The following is a 22,104-nucleotide window of genomic DNA, read 5'->3' on the forward strand; positions in this document are numbered from 1 at the left end:
ATTTTGCTTTTGCCGCCCTATTCAAGAAATGATTGCCATTTCAATATAATAAAGCTTTTCCCCTAAGTTTCCTTCTAGGTGTTTTATAGTTTCAGGTCTCACTTTTTTATAAAGGAGACTTTTAGCCGAAACCGGTTTGGCTCAATGGATAGAGCGTCGGCTTGGGGACTGAAGGGTCCCGGGTTCGATTCCAGTCAAGGGCATGTACCTTGGTTGCGGGCACATCCCCAGTAGGGGGTGTGCAAGAGGCAGCTGATCGATGACTCTCTCTCATCGATGTTTCTAACTCTCTATCTCTCTCCCTTCCTCTCTGTACAAAATCAATAAAATATATTTAAAAAAAAAAAAAAAGGAGACTTTTAATCCTCTCAGTTAATTCTACAAACTTTCAAGGAACAAGAGACCCCAAATCACTGTTACCATTTTCTTCAATTCATAAAATGTAAAACCAAAATCAATTAATAAGATTTACCTTTTTATGACAAATTATTTTAGAACAATTAAAAATGAAAGCAAGAAATAAGAGATTTCTATTAAATTTCTATTACTTACTTCAATTTGGCAAGTCTGTCCCTGGTCTGATTAATTTCTCTTGATTTACTATGAAGCCAGTCTTCAAGTTGTTTTTTGTTGGGAAAGTACCCTAACAATGAAATTAATTCATCACTGTGCCTAGATTTTATTTTTCTGATTTGTTCATCTTTGTCAGCCTATTAAAAAAATATTTTAAAAATAAAGCTCATTCTCCACATTATGTCAAGAACAAATATAAATTTTAGATTGATTCAAGTTCTAGGCTTAGAAAGTAAAACTATAAAAATGTAAGAAGAGAATATATAATTTCCTAAAGTCTAAGAGTGGGGTTGACCTTCCTAAGTCATGAGAGAAAAAGAGTAACAAGTCTGATAATGTAAAAATTAAAACTTCTGTATAAGATATAAAATTTAATAGCAATGTACATATTTATTTGTATGTATACACCTCTATATTAGTTTTTTGTAATTAGAAAATAGTTTTTAAACTTGAAAGTCTATTTTTATAGTATTAAGCTCAGTTAGCCCCTAAAATATAAATAACGACTAAATACTTCATAATAAGATAAATTATCTTATATAATAAAAGCTTAATATGCTAAGTGTCCGACCACTTGACCAGTCGCTATGATGCGCACTGACCACCAGGGACAGAAGCTCTGACGGGTAGGTCAGCTTGTTGCTAGTGTCTGGCCAATCGGGACTGGGCGAGAGGGCCAGATACTCCCTGAAGCCCCCCTGCAGCCCCTCCCCAGCCCTGATTGTGCACTGGTGGGATCCCTTGGCCTGGCCTGTGCCCTCTCACAATCCGGGACCCCTTGAGGGATGTCCGTAGGCTGGGCTGAGGGATCCCACTGATGCATGGGCCTCTGGTAATTAAAATAAAAAGAAAGGCCATACTTTGTCTTTGGTCAGCATCTCCATCTGGGTGCGTGTTGCTGTATGATGGTTTAACTGCTCCATCTCCTGGTCCAGTTTACGCAGGGTCCTGTCTAGGTCTGCTTTCTCATTCTGAAGACTTATTACTTCTGTTTTTAGAGTTTCTACATTACTGTTTTTCTCAGCTTTGCTCAGCTCATGTTCCTTATCAATAATACAAACAAATACAAAGGTTTATATAGTTTGTGTTTAAATAGTGACAAAGTATATTATAAACCAACTACTCCAACAGAAATAAAAAACAGAAGAAATAAAATTTTTAAGGAAAAAAACCTTATAAAGTTACCTTAGTATTTTATAATACTAGAGAATTATTAAATCTGGAAGGCTCAAACAAGGGTGGAAGAATAAGAATTAATGCAAAGTTAAGAGAAATGTGTCTAAGAATATAGTTTCATGATTCCTCAGTTAATACTTAAGTATTTATCAAGTACCCATGTAACTTACTACATTTCATGCCACATAGAAACTCTAAAAACAGTGTAACGCTGTTCCTGAGAATGCCATCCCTTTACAAGACAATTTATATATATAAAAAGCCAGTGACTAGAAGGCCTTAATGACCAGAACGACAAGTTGCTATGACGCCCACTGCGGCCAGCAAACTGGCTGGACCTGGGGGTGGGGCCAGCTGGTCAATCCCCATGACCCCTCCCCCCAGCCAGCTCTGCCCTGGATCAGCCCCCCACTCCAATAAGGGGCAGGCTGGCCAGCCAACCACCCATGGCTCCTCCATCAGGCTGCTGGCCCCCAATCAGCCCCCCTCATTCAGGGGCAGGGCCAGCTGGCCCACCATCCACAGCCCCCAATCATCCCCCCACCTCCATTGGGGGTGGGGCCTGCTGGCCACCCTCCTGTCGTCTTTCCTCCCGACAGGCCTGGCCCCAATCTGACCTGAAGGGGGCCGGGCTGCCCGGACCTCACCCATGCACGAATTCGTGTACTGTACTTCTAGTCTGTAATAATAAAAGTGTAATATGCTAATTAGACCAGAAGTCCTTTCTTCCGGATAAAGCCACAGCAGGCGGGGACCGTGGCAGAGGCCCCTGGCTGTGGCAGCAGTGGGTAGGGGCAGGGCCAAGGCCCTTGTATGAATTTCATGCATTGGGCCTCTAGAATTGTGATAAAATGCTAAACTGACAAAAACGTACACTAGACGTTAAGTTAGGAAGCAAAAAGAAATGTTTAATTACATTATCAAAGTGGGATCTGAGAGGGGGAATTCCCAGCTTCAGGATGTTTAACTTTGGTGGTGGGGATGTAAATGAAGAAAACAGAAACAAGGAAGAAAATTTGGAAGTTCATGAAAAGAATAGGTGGGCTACGGAAGATCCCATCATAGAAAAAGTGGTAATATGGCAAAAATGTATAAGATCTACAATGTAATGAACCTAGAGGAAAAATACTTGTTTCTTTTTTAACTTAATAGTTCTTAAGGTACTCATAAGAATAGCCTCGTTTTGTTCTGAATGCACATTTCCATGCTCTACTCTCAGAGAGTTTAATTTGGAAGGTCTGAAGCAAATCGAAGCATAAGTACTTTTTAAAAACTTCCTAGGTGATTCTAATTTTTAATCCACTGGATTCTAGAACCAAAGAGTTTACTGATTAAGATATTTAGATGAATTCATTTTACATGTGATTGTTAGACAAGGTAGACATTTTAATTAACATGCCATAATTTTAGGATTAACAGAAAAAAAAAACTTCAAATTGCAAGATTCTAAATGTCTTACACCTTAAAATTAATTTTGTCTTACAGCTTTTGTGAGCTCCTGGTCCAGTTCATGAATCCTGTCAGAAGATCCTTCCAATTGCTGTAATTCATATTTCACATTTTTCAGCTCACTCTGCTTCTTACTTAGAATTTCTGATTTTAGCTCAATTATTCTTCCCAGTCCAATTTTCTTATCCCTTATTTCATCTATTTGTTTTTGTTTCAGAGTTTCTTTTTCTGCAAAGTCATTCTAAATACAAAAGAATAAGTATTAACAATTTTTTTCACTGTATAATTCATTAAGCGGCAGTTTCCTCATTATCAAAGCAACATATACACACTAAGAAAAATATAAAAAAAAGTTTAAAAATATGGAATGGCTAGCACCCACAGATAACCATTATTAACTCTGAGCAAACCTTTTCTTTACTTTTTCTGGTAAAAGAAAAAAATATTATTTAAAATCAAATAAAAAATATAGGTCTGCATTTTTAGCCTTATGCACATTTAAAAATTTGCTTCCATAAAAGTTTCTTCTACTTGGTATCAGATTCTATCCCAACACTAATCCAGAAATATAAGAAAATAAGGTCTATCCAAAAATTAAAACAACATAACTAAAGATTTGGACACAAACAAAAAAAAATAACAATATTTACCATTAGTTGGCTGGCAGTTTCTTCTTCCTTGTCTTGTCTCTCTCTTACAAGTTTGTGAAAATTTTTAATCTGTCTTTCACTGAATGGTCCATGCTCAAAGCCATCCAATTCTAACTGTGATGCCAAAGACTGAATTAATGAATCTCTAGCTCGGATATTTTCTTGATGGCGATCTGCTTGTTGCTGTAGACGACCTTTATTATTATTTTTTTAAATATGTTTTTATTGATTTCAAAGAGAAAGGGAGAAGAGATAGAATCATTAATGATGAGAGAGAATCATCCATCAGCTGCCTCCTGCACACCCCCTCACTGGGTATCAAGCCCACAACGCAGGCATGTGCCCTGACCAGGAAACAAACTGTGACCTCCTGGCTCATAGGTCAACACTCAACCACTGAGCCACATGGGATGAGCTATAGATGTAATTCTTTTTTTAGCTGATTTTTTAAAAATGGAGATACTCTTACATTAACATGTAGTTATTAAAAAATACAGCAAGATCTCTTATATTCTGTGCCCAGTTTCTCCAAATAGTAACTGTGATATTGTAATATAATTAGAAATACATATTTGGTCTTTGTCCCTGGTTCCTGGCACTGAGCTCCTAAAACTCTTAGAATTTCAGATAGAATGTCTTTCTTGACATTGTTGTTGTTAATCCTTAGGATATTTTTTCTGCTGATTTTTAGAAGGTGGAAGGGAGAGAAAGAGAGAGAATCAATGTGAGAGAGACACATCAACTGGTTGCCTGTAGCATGTGCCCCTACAAAGGCCTGGGGATCAAACCGGTGACCTTCAGTGAATGAGCCAATGGCCTATTGAGCAACACTAGCCAGGGCAAGAGAGGAGTGTCTTTTGTTATCCTATCTAATAAAAGAGTAATATGCAAATTGACTATCACTCCAACACACAAGATAGCTACCCCTATGTGGACACAAGATAGCCACCACAAGATGGCCAGCAGGGAAGGGCAGTTGGGAGGGATCAGGCCAGCAGGGGAGGGCAGTTGCGAGGGACTAGGCCTGCAAGGGAGGACAGTTAGGGGTGATCAGGCCGGCAGAGAAGGGAAGCTGGGGGCAATCAGGCCTGCAGGAAGGCGCAGTTGGGGGGGACCCAGGCCTGCAGGGGAGAGCAGTTGAGGGGGGACTAGGCCTGCAGGGGCGGGCAGTTAGGGGCAATCAGGCTGGCAGGGGAGAAGTTAGGTATCAATTAGGCTGACAGGGGAGTAGTTAGAGGTGATCAGGTTGGCAGGCAGAAGCAGTTAGGGGCAATTAGGCAGGCAGGCAGGTGAGCAGTTGGGAGCCAGCAGTCCTGGATTGTGAGAGTGATGTCCCAGACTGGAGAGGATGTAGGCTGGACTGAGGGACACACACCTCCGTGCATGAATTTCGTGCATCAGGCCTCTACTTCATTATAAGACCCTTTCTACCACACCTGAGTTTATTCTAATGTGGTGACTCCTGGAGGATGAAAGCTGGTTTTCAGAGGAGCCTACTATGTGGTTAGAGAATAGAAATTTTCATCAGTACTTTCCTCCCCAACTCTGGGGAGAAGTTGAAGATTTAATTCAATCATCAATGGTCAATAATGATTATATAATGGAACTCCCATAAAACCCCTACACAAGGAGCTTGAGAGCTTCCAGGTTGGTGAACACATGGAGGTGCTTAGAATGCCACACCCCTCCCCCATACCTTACTCTATACATCTCTTCCATTTGGTTGTTTCTGAGCTGTATTCTTTTAAATAAATTAGAAATAGTGTTTCCCCGAGTTCTATGAGCTATTATAGCAAATTATTGAATCTGGGGGAGGGGTTGTAGAAATGTCTGATGTATAGCCAGTGGTCAGAAAAACAGATGACAGACAACCTGGACTTGGCAACGGCCATTGGAAATGGAAGGCAGTCTCACAGGACTGAGCCCTTCATCTGTGGGGTCTGTGCTAATTTCAGACAGTTAGTGTCAGAACTAAATTAAATTACAGGACATCCAGTTGCCAAGAATCAAAGAACTGCTTGGTGTGGAAAAATGCACTCACCTGGTGTTAGAATTATTGTAAGCAGAAAACTGTGTTCTTTTAGTAACATTTTGAAAAACTATAAAGTCATCCTCACTTAAAAGTCATGAATAGATTCTGCAACTTTAAATGAAATGACATATAATGAAACCAGATTTACCATAGACTACTTGATACAAGAGTTAAGTTCTATGCCTCTCAAAAACATTACAATAAAAAGTTATTTGAGGACCTGCTGTAGTGCCATATCAACCAGGATACAGACACTGATACAACCCTTCAAACTTATTCAGATTTCTCAGTTTACTTGTACCCATTTGTATATGTGTTTATTAAATTCTATATAATTGTATCACCTGTACTGGCTCATATATCTACAACAACAGTCAAGATACCAAACAGTTCTAATACCGCAAAAATCCCTCCTGTTGCTTTTATAACTATAACCACAGTAACCTTTTTCCTGCCCCTCCTCCTACTTAGTAAGCCTGGCAACCACTAACCAGTTCTCTAAAATTCTGGCATTTCAAAAATGTTACATAAATGGAAATACACTGTATATATTTTGAGATTGACTTTTTTCACTCAGCATAATTCTCTGGAGATTCATCATTCATACCGAAAATGCATAATATCTCAATAAGAAAGACCAAGTAAATATTTTACCCTACCCTGTTCAACAAGTAGTTCTGATTTTTCTTGATTGAGAAGTCTAGATTCTTTATTTAATTTTTCCAGTTCACGCTGACAGTCTACCAATTTCCTTTCTTTTTCCCTTATTGTTCTCTGGTGATTGAGATATAAATCATTTAGTTGCTCATCAGTCCCTTGAAAAACCTATGCAAAGCCAAAATAAAGAGCTTTAATAAGTAGAAGATATCACTCTGAGGTACAAAGTATGAAAAAAGTATTCAATATCCTTCCTCTTAACATATACATGAAGACAAACATCTTAAGTATTTTCTTTCAAAATGAGTGGCAAAATGGATTAAAATGAGGTTCACTATATTAACCCCAGAATTTTGAAGAACAAAATTCTACACCACAAACCTTTTCCATTTTCTGTTCCAGTTCACTATTATCTTTCTCCATTTGCTTCTTTCGGCTTTCCAAGGCTTTAATTTCGTTGTCAAGTTTCATTATTTTAGAGAGATTGTATTCAATTTCTTTGAGACGATTCTGAAAATAAACAAACACTCTACGATAAATAAAATTCTCTATAGTTTACAGTACAGATGGATAAAGAGAAATAACGTAAGATGTGCCAGGATCAGGCACTTGGTAAAAGTGATCTCATTTAATGCGAACAATGCTGAAAAGGGGGTATACAGAAACTGAGGATCGGAGACATGAGGTAATTTGCCCCAACTCCTCATAGCTAGAAAAGGAGTAAACTCCAAATCTAACTCCAAAGCCATGCCTCATCTTCAACACCCCCAAAAGTCATTCATTAATTTGAATACTTAGAGCCACATTATGCAAAGTACCACATTTTTAGAATTTAATCCTCAAAAGGCTATTTAATGTATTTTTAAAAGTTAGGAAAACAGAGTGGGCTAGAGACTCAGGGTGAGTCACCAGTGCATTCTGAACCTATAAGCAATTTTCATGGAAGATTATACTTTGGTTCAAAGTTTGCTCAAGCACAGAGGACTTTGAACAAATGAAACGTGATAAATAACCTCAGTGGTCTGCTTCCTGGGACAGCTGGCTGCCTCATCTCCTAGGAATATGTGTGAGCTGGCTCAGAGTCTGCTCCGTGGGTGATGCTGGGGACAGTCTCCCACTACCATTGTATTTCCAAGGCCGACCGATTCCTCTTACAAGACATTTGTAGAACCTAATTTTTAAACTAATGCATTACTACAGTGCTTATTTATTGTAAGCTTTCAAAACTGCACCAAAATGCATCCTCAACTTTAATGTCACTTAATAAAATTATATTAAACCATCTCGTGATTTGTAAATTAATCAGCAGCATGTAATCACTATAAAAACAGGAATTTTGTACACTAATGTATCACCAGCACATATAATAGGTGTTCAGTATGTTAGCTAAAAAAAATGAGATTTTTAAAAAGTAATTTTATATTTACAGTTACAGCTATCATTAACTGAATGCCTACCAAATTGCAGACATTGTACTAGCTGCTTTTACACATTCTCTTTAATCGTTATGAGACTCTATGTCAGGGGTCTTCAAACTACGGCCCGCGGGCCACATGCAGCCCCCAGGGGAGTCTGATCCTGCCCGCCAGGTTTTTTGGGCAGTGAGCACAGCCAAGGTGTTACAGTAGGGATTAGTAGTTCATATAGTCTGGCCCTCCAGCTCTCTGAGGGACCGTGATCTGGCCCCCACTTTAAAAAGTTGAGGACCCCTGCTCTATGTACTAGGTAGGAGACTTGGAGGAATTAACTTGTATAAAGCTACATACATACCTAACAATAAGAGGTAAGACTGGGATGCAGAGTTGTGTAATGGTAATGACTGTAGGTTCTATGAACTGGAACAATTGAACATCTGTATATGCAAAAAAGCAAGCCTCAACCTTACCTTGCACCATATTTTAAAATTAACTTGAAATAGGGCATATACTTAAGTGTAAGAACTCAAACTATAAAATGTCAAGAAGAAAATACAGAGAGAAAAAAATCTCTGTGCCCTTGAGTCAGGCAAAGATTTCCTAGATAAAAAACAAAAACCATAAAAGAAAAATTAATAAACTGAACTTTAAACTCTTTGGCCAGGCCCAGAGCGGCCGGGCCTGGAGCAGCAGCTGCCAGGTTGGGAGCAGCCAGGCCTGGAGCAGCGGCTGCCAGGCTGGAAGCGGCAAGGCCTGGAGCAGCTGAGTCGGGTGCAGCCAGGCCCGGAGCAGCAGCTGCCAGGCTGGGAGTGGCCAGGCCCGGAGCGGCTGGACCCGGAGCAGCCGGGCCCAGAGCAGCCGGGTCGGGTGCGGGCAGGCCCGGAGCAGCAGCTGCCAGGCTGGGAGCGGCCAGGCCTGGAGCAGCGGATGCCAGGCTGGAAGCGGCCAGGCCTGGAGCGGCCGGGCCCGGAGCAGCCGGGCCCAGAGCAGCCGGGTCGGGTGCGGCCAGGCCCAGAGCAGCAGCAGCCAAGTCCAGAGCAACTAGGTTGGGAGCAGCAGTGACCAGACCCGGAGCAGCTGGTTGTGGAACGAACCAGAGCAACAGAGGCCAGGCCTGGAGCAGCCAGGCCCGGAACAGCTCGCTCCTCGCCTGCCCCTGCCCCACAGCTGCCTCTCAGACATGGCTGGAAACTTTTGGGGGAACTTGAGGGTCTGCTGAATCAAGTGATGAAGGCTTAGATCTGGATGTGTTGAGTTAGTATAGTGCTGGGGTGTTGATCTGTGAGTGCCTTGGGTGGGGCCTGGATGAGGCTGGTTGACCTATTTGGAAATGTCTTTTGTGTGAAGTGTATCAGTGGGCATGTGGAGGTATTATTGATATGAGAAAATGCTAAGTAACTGATTTACTATCTGAAAAGGGATTTACTATCGGGGAAAGGGAGGGAGGAAGAGACTGAACATAAACTGTGCACCTATGGATGAGGACAATGGGGGATGGGGAGGGGCCGGAGGGTGGGGTGGGAACCTGGTGGAGGGGGGGAAGAAATGAGGAACCTTTGTAATAATATGAACAATAAAGATTGATAAAAAATAAATAAATAAATAAATAAATAAATAAATAAAAATAAATAAATAAAATAAAACTAAACTCTTGCCCTTTGAAAAGCAGTTAAAATATCTTCAAAATACATATTTGATAAGGGCATGTATCCAGAATATCTGAAGTACTTTTAATATTCATCTCGTGAGACAAAATAATTGAAAATAGCCTTGACCAGTGTTGCTAAGTGGTTAGAGCGTTGCCTCTCTCACATCAATGTTTTTCTCTGTCTTCCCTCCTCCCTCCCTCCCTTCAACTCTCTCTGAATATCAATGGGAGAAAAATGTCGTTGGGTGAGGATTAAAAATATTTTTTTGAAAATAGCCAGAAGAATCAAAGACACTTTACCAAAAACAGCATTCATATGGCAAATAAACACATACAAAGGATGCTCAACATCCAAAGATATTAGAAAAATTAAAACCACAATGAAAAAAAATACTCAGAGATACAACCTATCTAATGCAATGGCTGAAATAAAAAAGGACAATACTAACAGCTGATAAGGATGCAGAGCAACTGCAATCTTAAACATTGCTGGCAGGACTATGAAATGGTACAGCCACTTTGAAAAGGGGCAGCTCATATTTAAACATATATTTACCATACATCCTATCAACTCCCCTCCTGGAGAGTTACCCTAGAAAGAAACATACTACAAACAAAGACCCATACATAAAAGTTTATAGCAGTTTGATTTGTAATAACTAAAAGCTGGAAACAACCTAGTGTCCATCAATCAGGGAACAGATGGACATACTATAATATAGCCATACAGAAAAATAACCTCAGCAATGAAAAGAAATAACTACCCATATATGCAACAGAGATTAATTAAAAAGCAACATGCTAAGAAGTCAGATGCAAAAGGCTACATAAGCCATGATTCCATTTATTTGACAATTCTAGAAAAGGCAAAACTATGACAAAACAAATCAGTGGTTACCAAGGACTGGGAATGGAGGGAGAAGACTGACTACAAAGAGACTTAAAATAACTTTTTGAGGTGATGGAAATGCTCTATATCTTGATTGGAATGGTAGCAATGCTACTATATACACTTGCCCAAACTCATTGAATTATATACTTTTAAAAGGGTTGATTTTACTATATGTAAATTATCGGGTCTAGTAATAATTAATGTCGTTTTTAAACATTCGTTTAAAATCTTGCTTGGCGTTGACTTGTATTGACATAACCTTCAAACACGTGGTATCTACAGCAATTAACAAGTTTCGCTTGAAAAAGTTTGTGTTTGGTTTGGTTTTTGTTGCAAAACTAGGGCTAAGAAGATGGCGGATGAAGAGCATATTCGGCACTGCATGCTTTACGAGTTCCAATTAGGAAGAAAAGCAAGTGAGGCTGCAAAAAACATCTGTAGTGCTCTTGGGTCAAGATGCAATTAGCGCCAGAAAATGCCAGCATTGGTTTGAGAAATTTCGCGAGGGAAATTTTTCGTTAGATGACAAGAGTGGTCGAGGCCGTGTGTCCAATTTTGATCAAGAAGCTCTTCAAGCTCTTTTGTTGCAAAATCCTCAAATTACCCAACAAGAGCTTGCCACAACTTTAAATTGTTCACAAAAAACAATTTCCAATCAATTGCGTGCACTTGGCAAAGTCCAAAAGTTTGGAAAATGGGTTCCTCATGAGTTGACGGACAACAACCGTAATCAGAGTCACAATTTGCAGTTCGCTCCTCTCTCGTCAAAACCGTTTGCCGTTTTTAGAGCAAATTGTTACCGGAGATGAAAAATGGGTGCTGTATGTTAATTTGAAAAGGCGGCCTCAATGGTTGGACAAAAATGAGGCTCCGCAGCCCACGCCAAAACCTGACTTGCATGCGAAAAAAGTGATGTGTGTTTGGTGGAATTTTAAAGGAATTCTTCATTATGAACTTTTACCATCTAACCCAGGGGTCTTCAAACTACGGCCAGCGGGCCACATGCAGCCCCCAGGGGAGTCTGATCCTGCCCGCCAGGTTTTTTGGGCAGTGAGCGCAGCCAAGGTGTTACAGTAGGGATTAGTAGTTCATATAGTCCGGCCCTCCAGCTCTCTGAGGGACCGTGATCTGGCCCCCACTTTAAAAAGTTTGAGGACCCCTGATCTAATCAAACCATTACAAGTGCAGTGTATAGTGCCCAATTGGAAAGGTTAGCCCAAGCTTTAAGAGAAAAAGAACCCGCGCTGATTAATCGGAAGGGCGTAATTCTTCACCACGATAACGCACGACCGCATACTGCAAGAATCACTGCTGAAAAACTGCGCCAGTTGGAATGGGAAGTTCTCCCTCAACCTGCATATTCTCCTGATATTGCCCCTTCCGATTACCATTTGTTTCGTTCTTTGCAAAACTTTCTTCTTGGAAAAAAATTTAATAATGAAGAATGCCTCAAAAATGCATTGACCGAATTTTTTGCATCAAAATCACAAGAATTTTACAACAGAGGGATTAAAATGCTTCCTGAGCATTGGGCACAAGTAGTAGAAAACAACGGCAACTATATTGTTGATTAAATTTTGTTGTATTGTTTAAATAAATTCGATTTTAAAAAGGTATTAGAAAACGACATTAATTATTACTAGACCTAATATATATCAATAAATCTGATGTTTAACAGTATGGGCATAGGAATCAGAGAGGCCTGGACTCAAATCCAGGCTTTATATCTTACTTCTAATGTGAAAACGTGTGCCTCAGGTTTCTTTCCTAAAAACCTCATAGGACTAATGTGCAGCTTACATAATACATTTTAAAGCACTTTGATCAGTGACTGGCATACAGTTGGCCCTTAATGAATACCCTTTGAACAGTCTAACAAAGAGAAATGGATTGAATCTTCAAAACACTGACTACAGGCATATCTCATTTTATTGCACTTCACAAAATTGCATTTTTTACATATTGGAGGAGAGCCTATCCACCAGCAAAAATATTACAACTCTTTTTATTGCAGTAGTCTGGAACCAACCCATGATACTCTACTTCTCAAAAACTTCTTAGCTTCCCTTAATCAGTGTTTTCACTGCCTCTTGGTGGCATTATCTGGGCTTGAATCATGTGTGACATCCCTAGCTACTTCATTTTTTAAATCTATCCCATCACCAGATGCTGTGGATTCTTTTTTTGGCACTTGTGTTCTGGCTCTATCCCCAGAGCACACAATCTAATAAAAGGAGCTAAGAAAAATTTGTAAGCAACAAGAAATAATGCTTAAGGCTTAGGCATTAGTGTGAAATGAGATAAATGAATAAGGCAATTGGGCTATTATTGTATAGAGACACATTGAACAAGAGTTGTATGAAGCTACTGCCGGTGTTAACAAGGCATACTGTTCTATAGCAAAATTTTTTATAAGTAAAGAGAGTACACCCTAAAATAATGATAAAAAGTACAGTGTAGTAAATACATAAAACAGTAAGATAGTAATTTATTACCATTATCCAGTATCATGTACTGTACATATTTCAAGAAATATATGTATCATTCAAGTTCATAAAAAAAATAAAGCACATAAGGGGTGAGTTCTACCATGGTAAAAGGTGACTTTCTCCTTAGCACATAAGAAATCAAATTACCTTCAGTGGATCAAGTTCATTCTCATAGGATTTGACAATTTCTTTTGAAGATGTCAATTGGGCTTCCTTACTAGTAATCTGATCGCGGATCTCACAAGCTTTTTCCTTATTTTGCTTCAGATATTTTAGTTCTGTTTGACATTCTTTTACTTTCTGACCTTGTGTCTGGCGTACCTGCCGAAGTGTTTCCAAGGCCTTAATGTACCTATGAAGATATTAAATAAAAATTTCTGGCTAAGTAAATGATAGTATATTCATACAATGAAATATTATGCAGTCATTAAAAGTTTTTAATAACTTAGAAAATGCTTATGACATATGGTAAGTGAAAAAGTTACATATATACTGTCAACCAGGTAGTTAACATGCATAGAAAGAAAACAGAAAGGAAATATGCCCACTGGTTGCCACTGAGAAGTAATAATTAATGACTTTCTTGCTTTTAAAATGTTATCTGTTTTAAGAAAGACATATCCAAATTGCAATCATATCAATAACTTAATGGGCTACAAATCTAATTAAATGTTACGAACCTTGTTGCTGAAAAAATCTCATCAAATTTTTGCTTCAAAGCCTTTCCTTCACTTAAAGGCCAATTAGAATCTTCTTGATGACAGAAAATGACATTATTTAGCACAGACTTGGAAACCCCAAGAGAACTTATCATCTCTCGGTCAATTTCTGCACACTTAGAGCTGAGACTTACATTTTCGCCATACCTATAGAAAATGAAAATAAAGAATTTATGTAAAATAACCTCCAGTTGTATGTATTCTATTGCTAAAATCAATCCTTTATGTTATACTTGTAAAAAAAAAAAAAGTGCCTTCATTCATCCCTCTTACAGTAGCTTCCTCATGCTAAAAAGTATTCTGAAATAATTCAGCAGTTCACTGAGAAAAGAAGTATGTAAAACAGTGTGGTTCAGAAAAAAATATAAGAATATATGTAACATGTTTTTACATATTTGGGTTTTTAATTACAATCATTTAAAATACCTAGAGACAATACATAGAAAAAAATAAACTACTTCCCATCCCTAGAACTTAAAAATAAGGAAAATAAGGGCCTTAAGAGAACAAAACATGATAATCCACAGCAGACAAGCAATGGTGCCTTAAACAAAACATGTAAAGACTGTATAGTTTAGATAAGGGGTTGTTCAATAACAGACACATGTTTATAAAAGGAGAGTAAAGGCAAGCAAACCTTAGTAGTACCCATCTAGCAAATCCAGGGAGGATTCTGACTCAGTAGGCCCTAAGTTCTAGAGTCACACTGCCAAAGCAATACAATAAAGAAAACTGTCTCGGGGTCTCTTAAATGAGATCAGTATACCCAGAGCGAGAAGCATCCTTGTCCTTGGATTCCTCTCAGTATTTTTCAACAGAAGGACAAATCTACCTTTTTTTTTTTCATATCTTCTGTGCAGTATCTGTTAACAACTAGATGAGGTAGGCAGTGACAGTGTCTATCTTTCCTGTCATTTATATATTCCCTTATGTATCTTTAAAACATTACACTGAATGAAGTGAGAATGTTTTGTAAGTGGATTGAATGGACACAAATAGAGCAGGAAGTTATCCCATTAGACCAGGAAAAGATAATGGTAGCTTTGAACTGGAATGGTCATCATAGAGATAGAAAGAAACAGACTAAAAAGACATTTAGGTTAAATCCACACGATTTGATAATGGACTGAATATGAAGGGCAAGGATGATGTCAAAACAGACTTAGGTTCTCAGCTTGTGTCACTAGACAGGTAGTGGTGCCATTCACTGAGAGTAAGAGAACTGTAAGAGGTTTTTTCAAGGGGAGTCAAGGGAAAGGATCATGAACTTGGTATAGCTGAATCTGAGGCATCTTTGGAACAACTGGTAGAAAAATTAGAGAGGCATTAAGTACATTGGTCTAGAAACAGAGGTCTGGCCTGGAGACATAAATTTGTGAGTTACCTACGAATACACAGTAATTTGAGCAATAGGTGTGAATGAGATTATCTAAAAAGAGACTATAGAGCAAAAATGGAAGAGGATCTAGGTCTGAGTCTGTAGAGCTCCCACCTTGATTGGCTGGATAGAAGTTGGCTTTAAGGAAAAGAAAGAGGGAACAGTGTTTCGACATGTCATGGAAATCTAAAAACATGTTCAAGTAAGAAGTGATTAACATCTACTTTTTATTGCGTTGTAGTATATAGAGCAATGGCCTTCCAAAGAGATCTATATTCCAATCCGTGAAATTGATGAATATGTTAGTTTACGAGGCAAAGGCGAATTTAGATTACAGATGAAATTAAAGTTGCCCTTCATTTGACTTTAAAATAGGTTATCCTGGATTATCTGGGTGGGCTAAGGTAAGGAGAGGTCCTTAAATTTGGGAGAGAGGGGCAGAAGACAAAGTCAGAATGATGCAATGTGAGAACTCAGTCACTGTTGCTGGCTTTGAATATGGAGGAAGAGTACCATGAACCAAAGAATGTGGGTGGCCTCTAAAAGGTGGAAAGTGTGTGCCCAGTCAGCATGCTCAGTGGTTGAGCATCGACCTATGAACCAGGAAGTCATGATTTAATTCCTGTTCAGGACACATGCCTGGGTTGCTGGCTCAGTCCCTGGTCAGGGGTGTGCTGGAAGCAGCCAAACCAATGGTTCTCTCTCATCACTGATGTTTCTATCTCTCTTTCTCTCTCCCTTCCTCTCTGAAATTAATAAAAATATATTTTAACAAAATAAAATAAAAGGTGGAAAGAGCAAGGAAACAGACTGTTCCTAGTGCCTCCAAAAAGAAATAGCCCTGTCAATACCTTGGCTTTAGATTAGTGAGACCCAATTCAAACTTCTAAATTATAGAACTATAAGATAATAAATTGGGTTGTTTTGCCTGGCCAGTATGGCTCAGTGATTGAGCATTGACCTATGAACCAGGAGGTCATGGTTCAATTCCCAGTTAGAGCACATGTGCGGGCTGTGGGCAGAGTCTCTAGTGTGGGGCATGCAGGAGGCAGCAGATCAATGATTCTCTCTCATCAGTGAAATCTCTCTCTCTCCCTTCCTCTCTGAAATCAATAAAAATAGCCGAGACCGGTTTGGCTCAATGGATAGAGTGTCGGCTTGGGGACTGAAGGGTCCCGGGTTCGATTCCGGTCAAGGGCATGTACCTTGGTTGCGGGCATATCCCCAGTAGGGGGTGTGCAAGAGGCAGCTGATTGATGACTCTCTCTCATCGATGTTTCTAACTTTCTGTCTCTCTCCCTTCCTCTCTGTACAAAATCAATAAAATATATATATTAAAAAAAAAAAATCAATAAAAATATATTTAAAAAAAATAAATTTTTTAAGCCACTAAGTTTGGGGTTTGTAATAGCAGTCATAGAAAACTAATACATGAGCTCTTAATACATATTAAGCATATTATATGCCCTAGCACCATCCTTACATCTGTTTTAATATGTACAGTGATACAGAACCCCAATTTTACAAATGAAAAAAACAGACTCACTATGCAGTCTATTTTATATAACCATAGCATTATCTTAATTAATACAGAGGTTATTAGTGACCTTAGTTGTAGCTGTTTCAGTAGAGGAAGGGGCTAGAGAAGGAGTGAGGAGAAAGTGAAGAAATGGAAACAGTTAAGTTTCAACAATTCTTCTGAGAAGATTGGCTGTAAAGGGGAAGATGGAAACAGTAACTTCAGAGGACTGAAATCAAAGGTATGTGCTTAAAAACCAATGAAGAGAATCTGCTTGAGAAGCTAGTGCCTAGTATAATGCCTCTAACACATAATAGATGCTACACATTACTGGTGAAGTAAAAGGATTATTTCTAGTTTAACAAATAAAGAAATAAATGAAAAAGGAAGGGGGTAAGGTTACAGTTAAGTAATTTGCTCATTAAATCTAGGGTGGCCTAATTCTAAAATCCATACTCACTACAAGATGATACCTGCTTAGTTGAAATGGACAAATTATTACTCTTTCCTACTTGTCTACTTCTCATCTCACCCATCCCTACACGATACTACCATTTTTTCATTCAATCTATATTTGAGTGACTGGATCTTCAATTCAGCAACTGTTGATAAATTACTCAAAAGAATAGAGCATTATCAAGAAATCTTTAATGGTATCATTCTGTTTAACTGATAAATTGTAACCAAGGAAAAAATTAAATGGTGACAGTGGGTGGGCCTGTGCATATGTAAAGGCAGGGAATATGCAGGCTACTTTCTGCTCAATTTTGCTGAGAACCTATAATTGCCCTAAAAAAATAGTCTGTTAAAATTAACACGCTCCCTTAAAATAAACTAAAATAAAGTCTGTTAAAATTAACACGCTCCCTTAAAATAAACTAAAATAAAGTCTGTTAAAATTAACACGCTCCCTTAAAATAAACTAAAATGAAGTCTGTTAAAATTAACACGCTCCCTTAAAATAAACTAAAATAAAGTCTGTTAAAATTAACACGCTCCCTTAAAATAAACTAAAATAAAGTCTGTTAAAATTAACACGCTCCCTTAAAATAAACTAAAATAAAGTCTGTTAAAATTAACACGCTCCCTTAAAATAAACTAAAATAAAGTCTGTTAAAATTAACACGCTCCCTTAAAATAAACTAAAATAGGAAAAACCATAAAAAAGCTAAAAGACAGAAAATGAATGGATGATCAAATATAAAATAAGCACCTACTTTATTCTAGTAATGACTCCTTCCAGGGTCTTAAATTCTGTCTTTTTGCCTTTCTGAGTACACACCATAGATCTCTGCACAGCTACAAGTTCTCCATTCACATCACGAAACTGCAGACGAATCTGGGCTCGAACATCTGTTTCTTGAGCAACCTTTCAAGGTAAAATAGAAAGAAAAAAATGCTACCTTAATAAGCATTAGAATGCTAGTTCTGAAGGAAAATACAAGCAATTTTACTGAAAATGAGTAAACAAAAATTTTAATTTTACTGTTTATTAAAATTATATATTCCCCCTACATTATTCAGCATCATTAAGAAATTAGGTGCCCTAGCTGGTGTGGCTCAGTGGATAGAGTGTCTGCCTGCAGACTGAGTGGTCCCAGGTTTGATTCCGGCCAAGAGCACATGCCCAGGTTGCAGGCTTGATCCCCAGTAGAGGGCGTGCAGGAGGCAGTAGATCAATGATTCTCTCTCACCATTGATGTTTCTATCTCTCTCTCCCTTCCTCTCTGAAATCAATTAAAAATATATATATATATTTTAAAAAAAACTCAGGTGTGTGATTTTTCAATAAATTTTAGTTTTTAAGCACCAAAAACATCTTAAAAAATAGTTTTTAAAAAATTACAAGTTTACAGAAAAGTAGAAATATAGTATACATAATTTGCCCCCGAACCACTTGAGAGTAAGTTGCTCATCTGCTATCCCATCATCAGTATTTCCTAGGAAACATTTTCAATCATAAAAATCAGGAAATTGCCCTAACTGGTTTCGCTCAGTGGATAGAGCATCAGCCTACAGATGGAAGGGTCCTGGTTCAATTCCCAGTCAAGGGCACATGTCCAGGTTGCAGGCTCGATCTCTAGTAGGGGACATGCAGGAGGAAGCCAATCAATGATTCTATCTCTTCATTGACATTTCTATCTCTCCCTCTCTAAAAATCAATAAAAATATGTTTTTTAAAAAGCAGGAAATTGATATTGATATATTACTACCATATAGTCCTCACATACCATTCAAGTTTTGCCAATTGTTCTAATATGGCTTTTATAACAAAAAAACTAGTTCAGAATTACACATTGTTATTTTACACTGTTCAGAATTGCACATCATGTCTCTGGTTTCTTTCAGTTTGGAATAGTTCCTCAGATTTTCCTTGACTTGCATGCCTGATAATTTTGAAAATTACAGAATGTCTCCCCATATTTGTCTTGTCTAATATTTCTTTATGACTATAACCAGATTATCCATCTTTGGCAAGAATATTAAAGAAGTAATGATTATGCTCCTTTCATTGCATCTTATCAGATGAAACTTGATTTCAATTTATTTCATGACCTGGGATGTTAACATCAGTCTCTTGATAAAAGCAGTATCTCTCAGGCTTCTCTACATATGGAGAATGTTTTTCTACTTTGCTTTTAATAAGTACTGGAGGAGAAATATACTAAGATCACACAAATATATTTATCAAGCTTTCCTCCATCAGGTTTAGCATCTAGTAATGAATATTTTTTATTTGAATGATTACTACAATAGCTATTCAATAGTAATTTTCTAGTTATTTCTCCTACATTTTTTTCATTTTTTTATTGCTTAACTTGTTTTTAAAATTTCTTTATTAAGATATCACATATTTGTCCTCAACCCCCCATTCCAATCCCTCACCCCTCACCACTCATGCCCTCACCTCCTACTGTCCTTGACCACTGGTTAAGCTCATATGTATGCACACAAGTCCTTTGGTTCCCTACATTTATTAAGTTCTATGAACTTCCAGTTAAGATAGTGGAAGAGCTAAACGTTGTGCCCACCTACTCCCATGAGCACATTAAAATTACAACTAAGTTATAAAACAACCATTATTGAAAACCACATGAAGATCAGCTCAGCAGAAGTCCTATAACTAAGGATATAAAGAAGTCATGTCAAGACTGGTAGGAGGAGGAGACAGAGAACCAGCAGGTTTTACATCCAAAGTGTAGTGATTAAGAATCAGGAGGTATCAACCAAAGGATTTGTATGCATGCATATAAACACAACCAACAGATGCAAAACACTGGGGGCGAGGTGAAGGCGAGTGCTGGGGGTAGAGGCCAGGGGGTACAGTGTTTCCCTGAAAATAAAACATCCTCTGAAAATAAGACCTACTTACAGGTTTCCTTCTGAGTTAAATATAAGGCATCCCTCCAAAAATAAGGCCCCCCCCCAGGCTCTGTCTCAGAACAAAAACTAATTTACCGTAAACTGGTCGCTAGGGCAGCCCCGACTGGTGTCTACCAACCAGTGCTGTTACGCGGAGTCCTGACGTCACTGCTGTGTGGAGGCAGAGCGGAGGTCAAAGAGAGAGGTGAGTGCGGGGCGGGAGGAGGAGGAGACTTTCTCAGATGCGTGTAGAAGAACAGGAGGATTAGAGTGGACGGGACACGGCGAAGGTGGTGAGTGCTGGTCTGTCTCTGGTGACACTACCTGATGCTTGCGGCCACCCTCATGATGACTGAAGGTTCTCAGTCAGTGGCAGACCCTGTTCCAGCCCAGATCCAGGCCCCAGCAAGCCCAGTGACAGTCCCCAGAGGGTAAATGTCTGATAAAGGGGTAGGGGGGGATGTCTGGTGAAGGTGTTCAGTGGCACAAGGGTGGGGGGAGGGGGATCACTTAAAATGACACAGGAGGATCAAAAGGGGTTACTAAAATGGTAATCCCCCCTCTGATTCTCCTGTGCCATTTTGATTTCTCCTTCTGATCCCCTGTGTCATTTTAAGTGATCCCCTCCCCCCACCTTGATACCCCAATTCCTTTTTTTTACCCCTAGAAATGAGTGCAAAAAGAAAAAGCTGCTCCGTGGAGTACAAGAAAGGAATCGTGGAAGATTCTTGGGGCCAAAATCTTACTGTTTTCTGCAAAAAGAAGATATTGAGTATCCGATTGGCCCGAAAATGGCGAGCAGAGTATGGTAACCTCATTGAACAAGTGGACAAGGGAAATGCTAAAAAGTGCAAGTGTGGATCAGGTTGGCAACCATTATTTTCCGAAATGAAAGACCTGATTTGTGAATGGGTTGTTGACATGAGAGCAGAGGCTTTGGTTGTGAATAGGGCTCAGATTCAAGAATTTGCCCTTGCAATGGCACCACAGTTTGACATAGCCCCATAAGACTTCAAAGCATCACAACACTGGCTGGATAATTTCCTTCAGCGAAGTGAACTGTCTTTAAGAAGATCTACAACATTGTTTAGGTTGGAAGATACTCAAGTTATTAAGCGAGCACTTGCTTTCAAGTCCTTCATTGATGATGCTGACTTCTCTAAATACAATCTTTCCAACATGATTGCTATGGATGAAACTGCAGTGTTTATGGGCCAATCATCTCAAACAACAATTGAACAGCGGGGTGCCTCCTTAGTGTACATTCCCTCCACTGCTTACTAAAGTGCACGTGTTTCCTGTATTTTGGCAATTCATCTGGATGGCACTAAAATCCCACCTTTAATCATTTCTAAGGGCAAAAAGGAAAAGATTGAATGTGTTTTGGGCATTTTTATTCTTGAAACTGAAAAAGCCTGGGCCACACAAGCAGTTATAAGGAAGTGGATTGATTTAATGCCGTCACTTGCTATGCGAGTGAGCCAAAAGAGGTCTGCTAGTCTGGGATGCAGCCAGCACTCACCGCGCTAAAGACATGAAGACATTTCTTCAGGAAAGAAAAATAGATCAGATAATGATTCCCGTGGGAATGATGGCCTATCTCCACACTCTTGATATTGCAATAAGCAAGCCATTCAAAGACAATTTGCGCATGGAAATTAATGACTACATTGAAAACAGAATGGAGAGAAATCAGCGTGGCAACTTTGTGGAACCTAAACTGCAAGAAGTTGTGACTTGGGTGAAGAATTCATGGGAGAAAATCACTGACAGTTGCATTGCAAATGCACTACGAGCAGGCTACCTTGATAAGAAGAACTCATTTAATATTTTTTTTTTTATTGATTTTGTACAGAGAGGAAGGGAGAGAGATAGAGAGTTAGAAACATCGATGAGAGAGAGTCATCGATCAGCTGCCTCTTGCACACCCCCTACTGGGGATATGCCCACAACCAAGGTACATGCCCTTGACCGGAATCGAACCCGGGACCTTTCAGTCCCCAAGCCGATGCTCTATCCATTGAGCCAAACCAGCCTCGGCAACAAGAACTCATTTAAAGACAGTGCTATTGCAAATGAGAGATTTGGTCCACTGATTCTGAAAGAAATGGAGTCACAAGAAATTCACCAGGAAATTCAGGAAT

At 39.0% G+C, this 22,104-nt stretch overlaps 1 protein-coding gene across 4 annotated transcripts in view; it reads right to left on the minus strand.

The window, feature by feature from the left end:
* RAD50 (RAD50 double strand break repair protein) overlaps window positions 1–22,104 on the minus strand; it is a 103,355-nt gene that overhangs the window by 31,740 nt on the left and 49,511 nt on the right. For 3 of the 4 annotated variants that reach the window (XM_084886559.1, XM_084886558.1, XM_084886560.1), the window contains exons 3-10: window positions 13,662–13,847; window positions 13,129–13,333; window positions 6,919–7,047; window positions 6,540–6,705; window positions 3,849–4,042; window positions 3,233–3,439; window positions 1,434–1,616; window positions 553–710 (exon numbers count right to left, since the gene is read on the minus strand). In XM_084886559.1, the coding sequence (XP_084742685.1) occupies window positions 553–710; window positions 1,434–1,616; window positions 3,233–3,439; window positions 3,849–4,042; window positions 6,540–6,705; window positions 6,919–7,047; window positions 13,129–13,333; window positions 13,662–13,847 (1,428 nt within the window). Of the gene's footprint in view, window positions 1–552; window positions 711–1,433; window positions 1,617–3,232; window positions 3,440–3,848; window positions 4,043–6,539; window positions 6,706–6,918; window positions 7,048–13,128; window positions 13,334–13,661; window positions 13,848–17,814; window positions 17,967–22,104 lie in introns of all 4 variants that reach the window. The other variant, XM_084886557.1, reaches the window with a different exon arrangement.

The sequence above is a fragment of the Pipistrellus hanaki genome (genome assembly GCF_964339955.1).
Source record: "Pipistrellus hanaki genome assembly, chromosome: 5".
In the NCBI taxonomy this organism is placed as follows: Eukaryota; Metazoa; Chordata; class Mammalia; order Chiroptera; family Vespertilionidae; genus Pipistrellus; species Pipistrellus hanaki.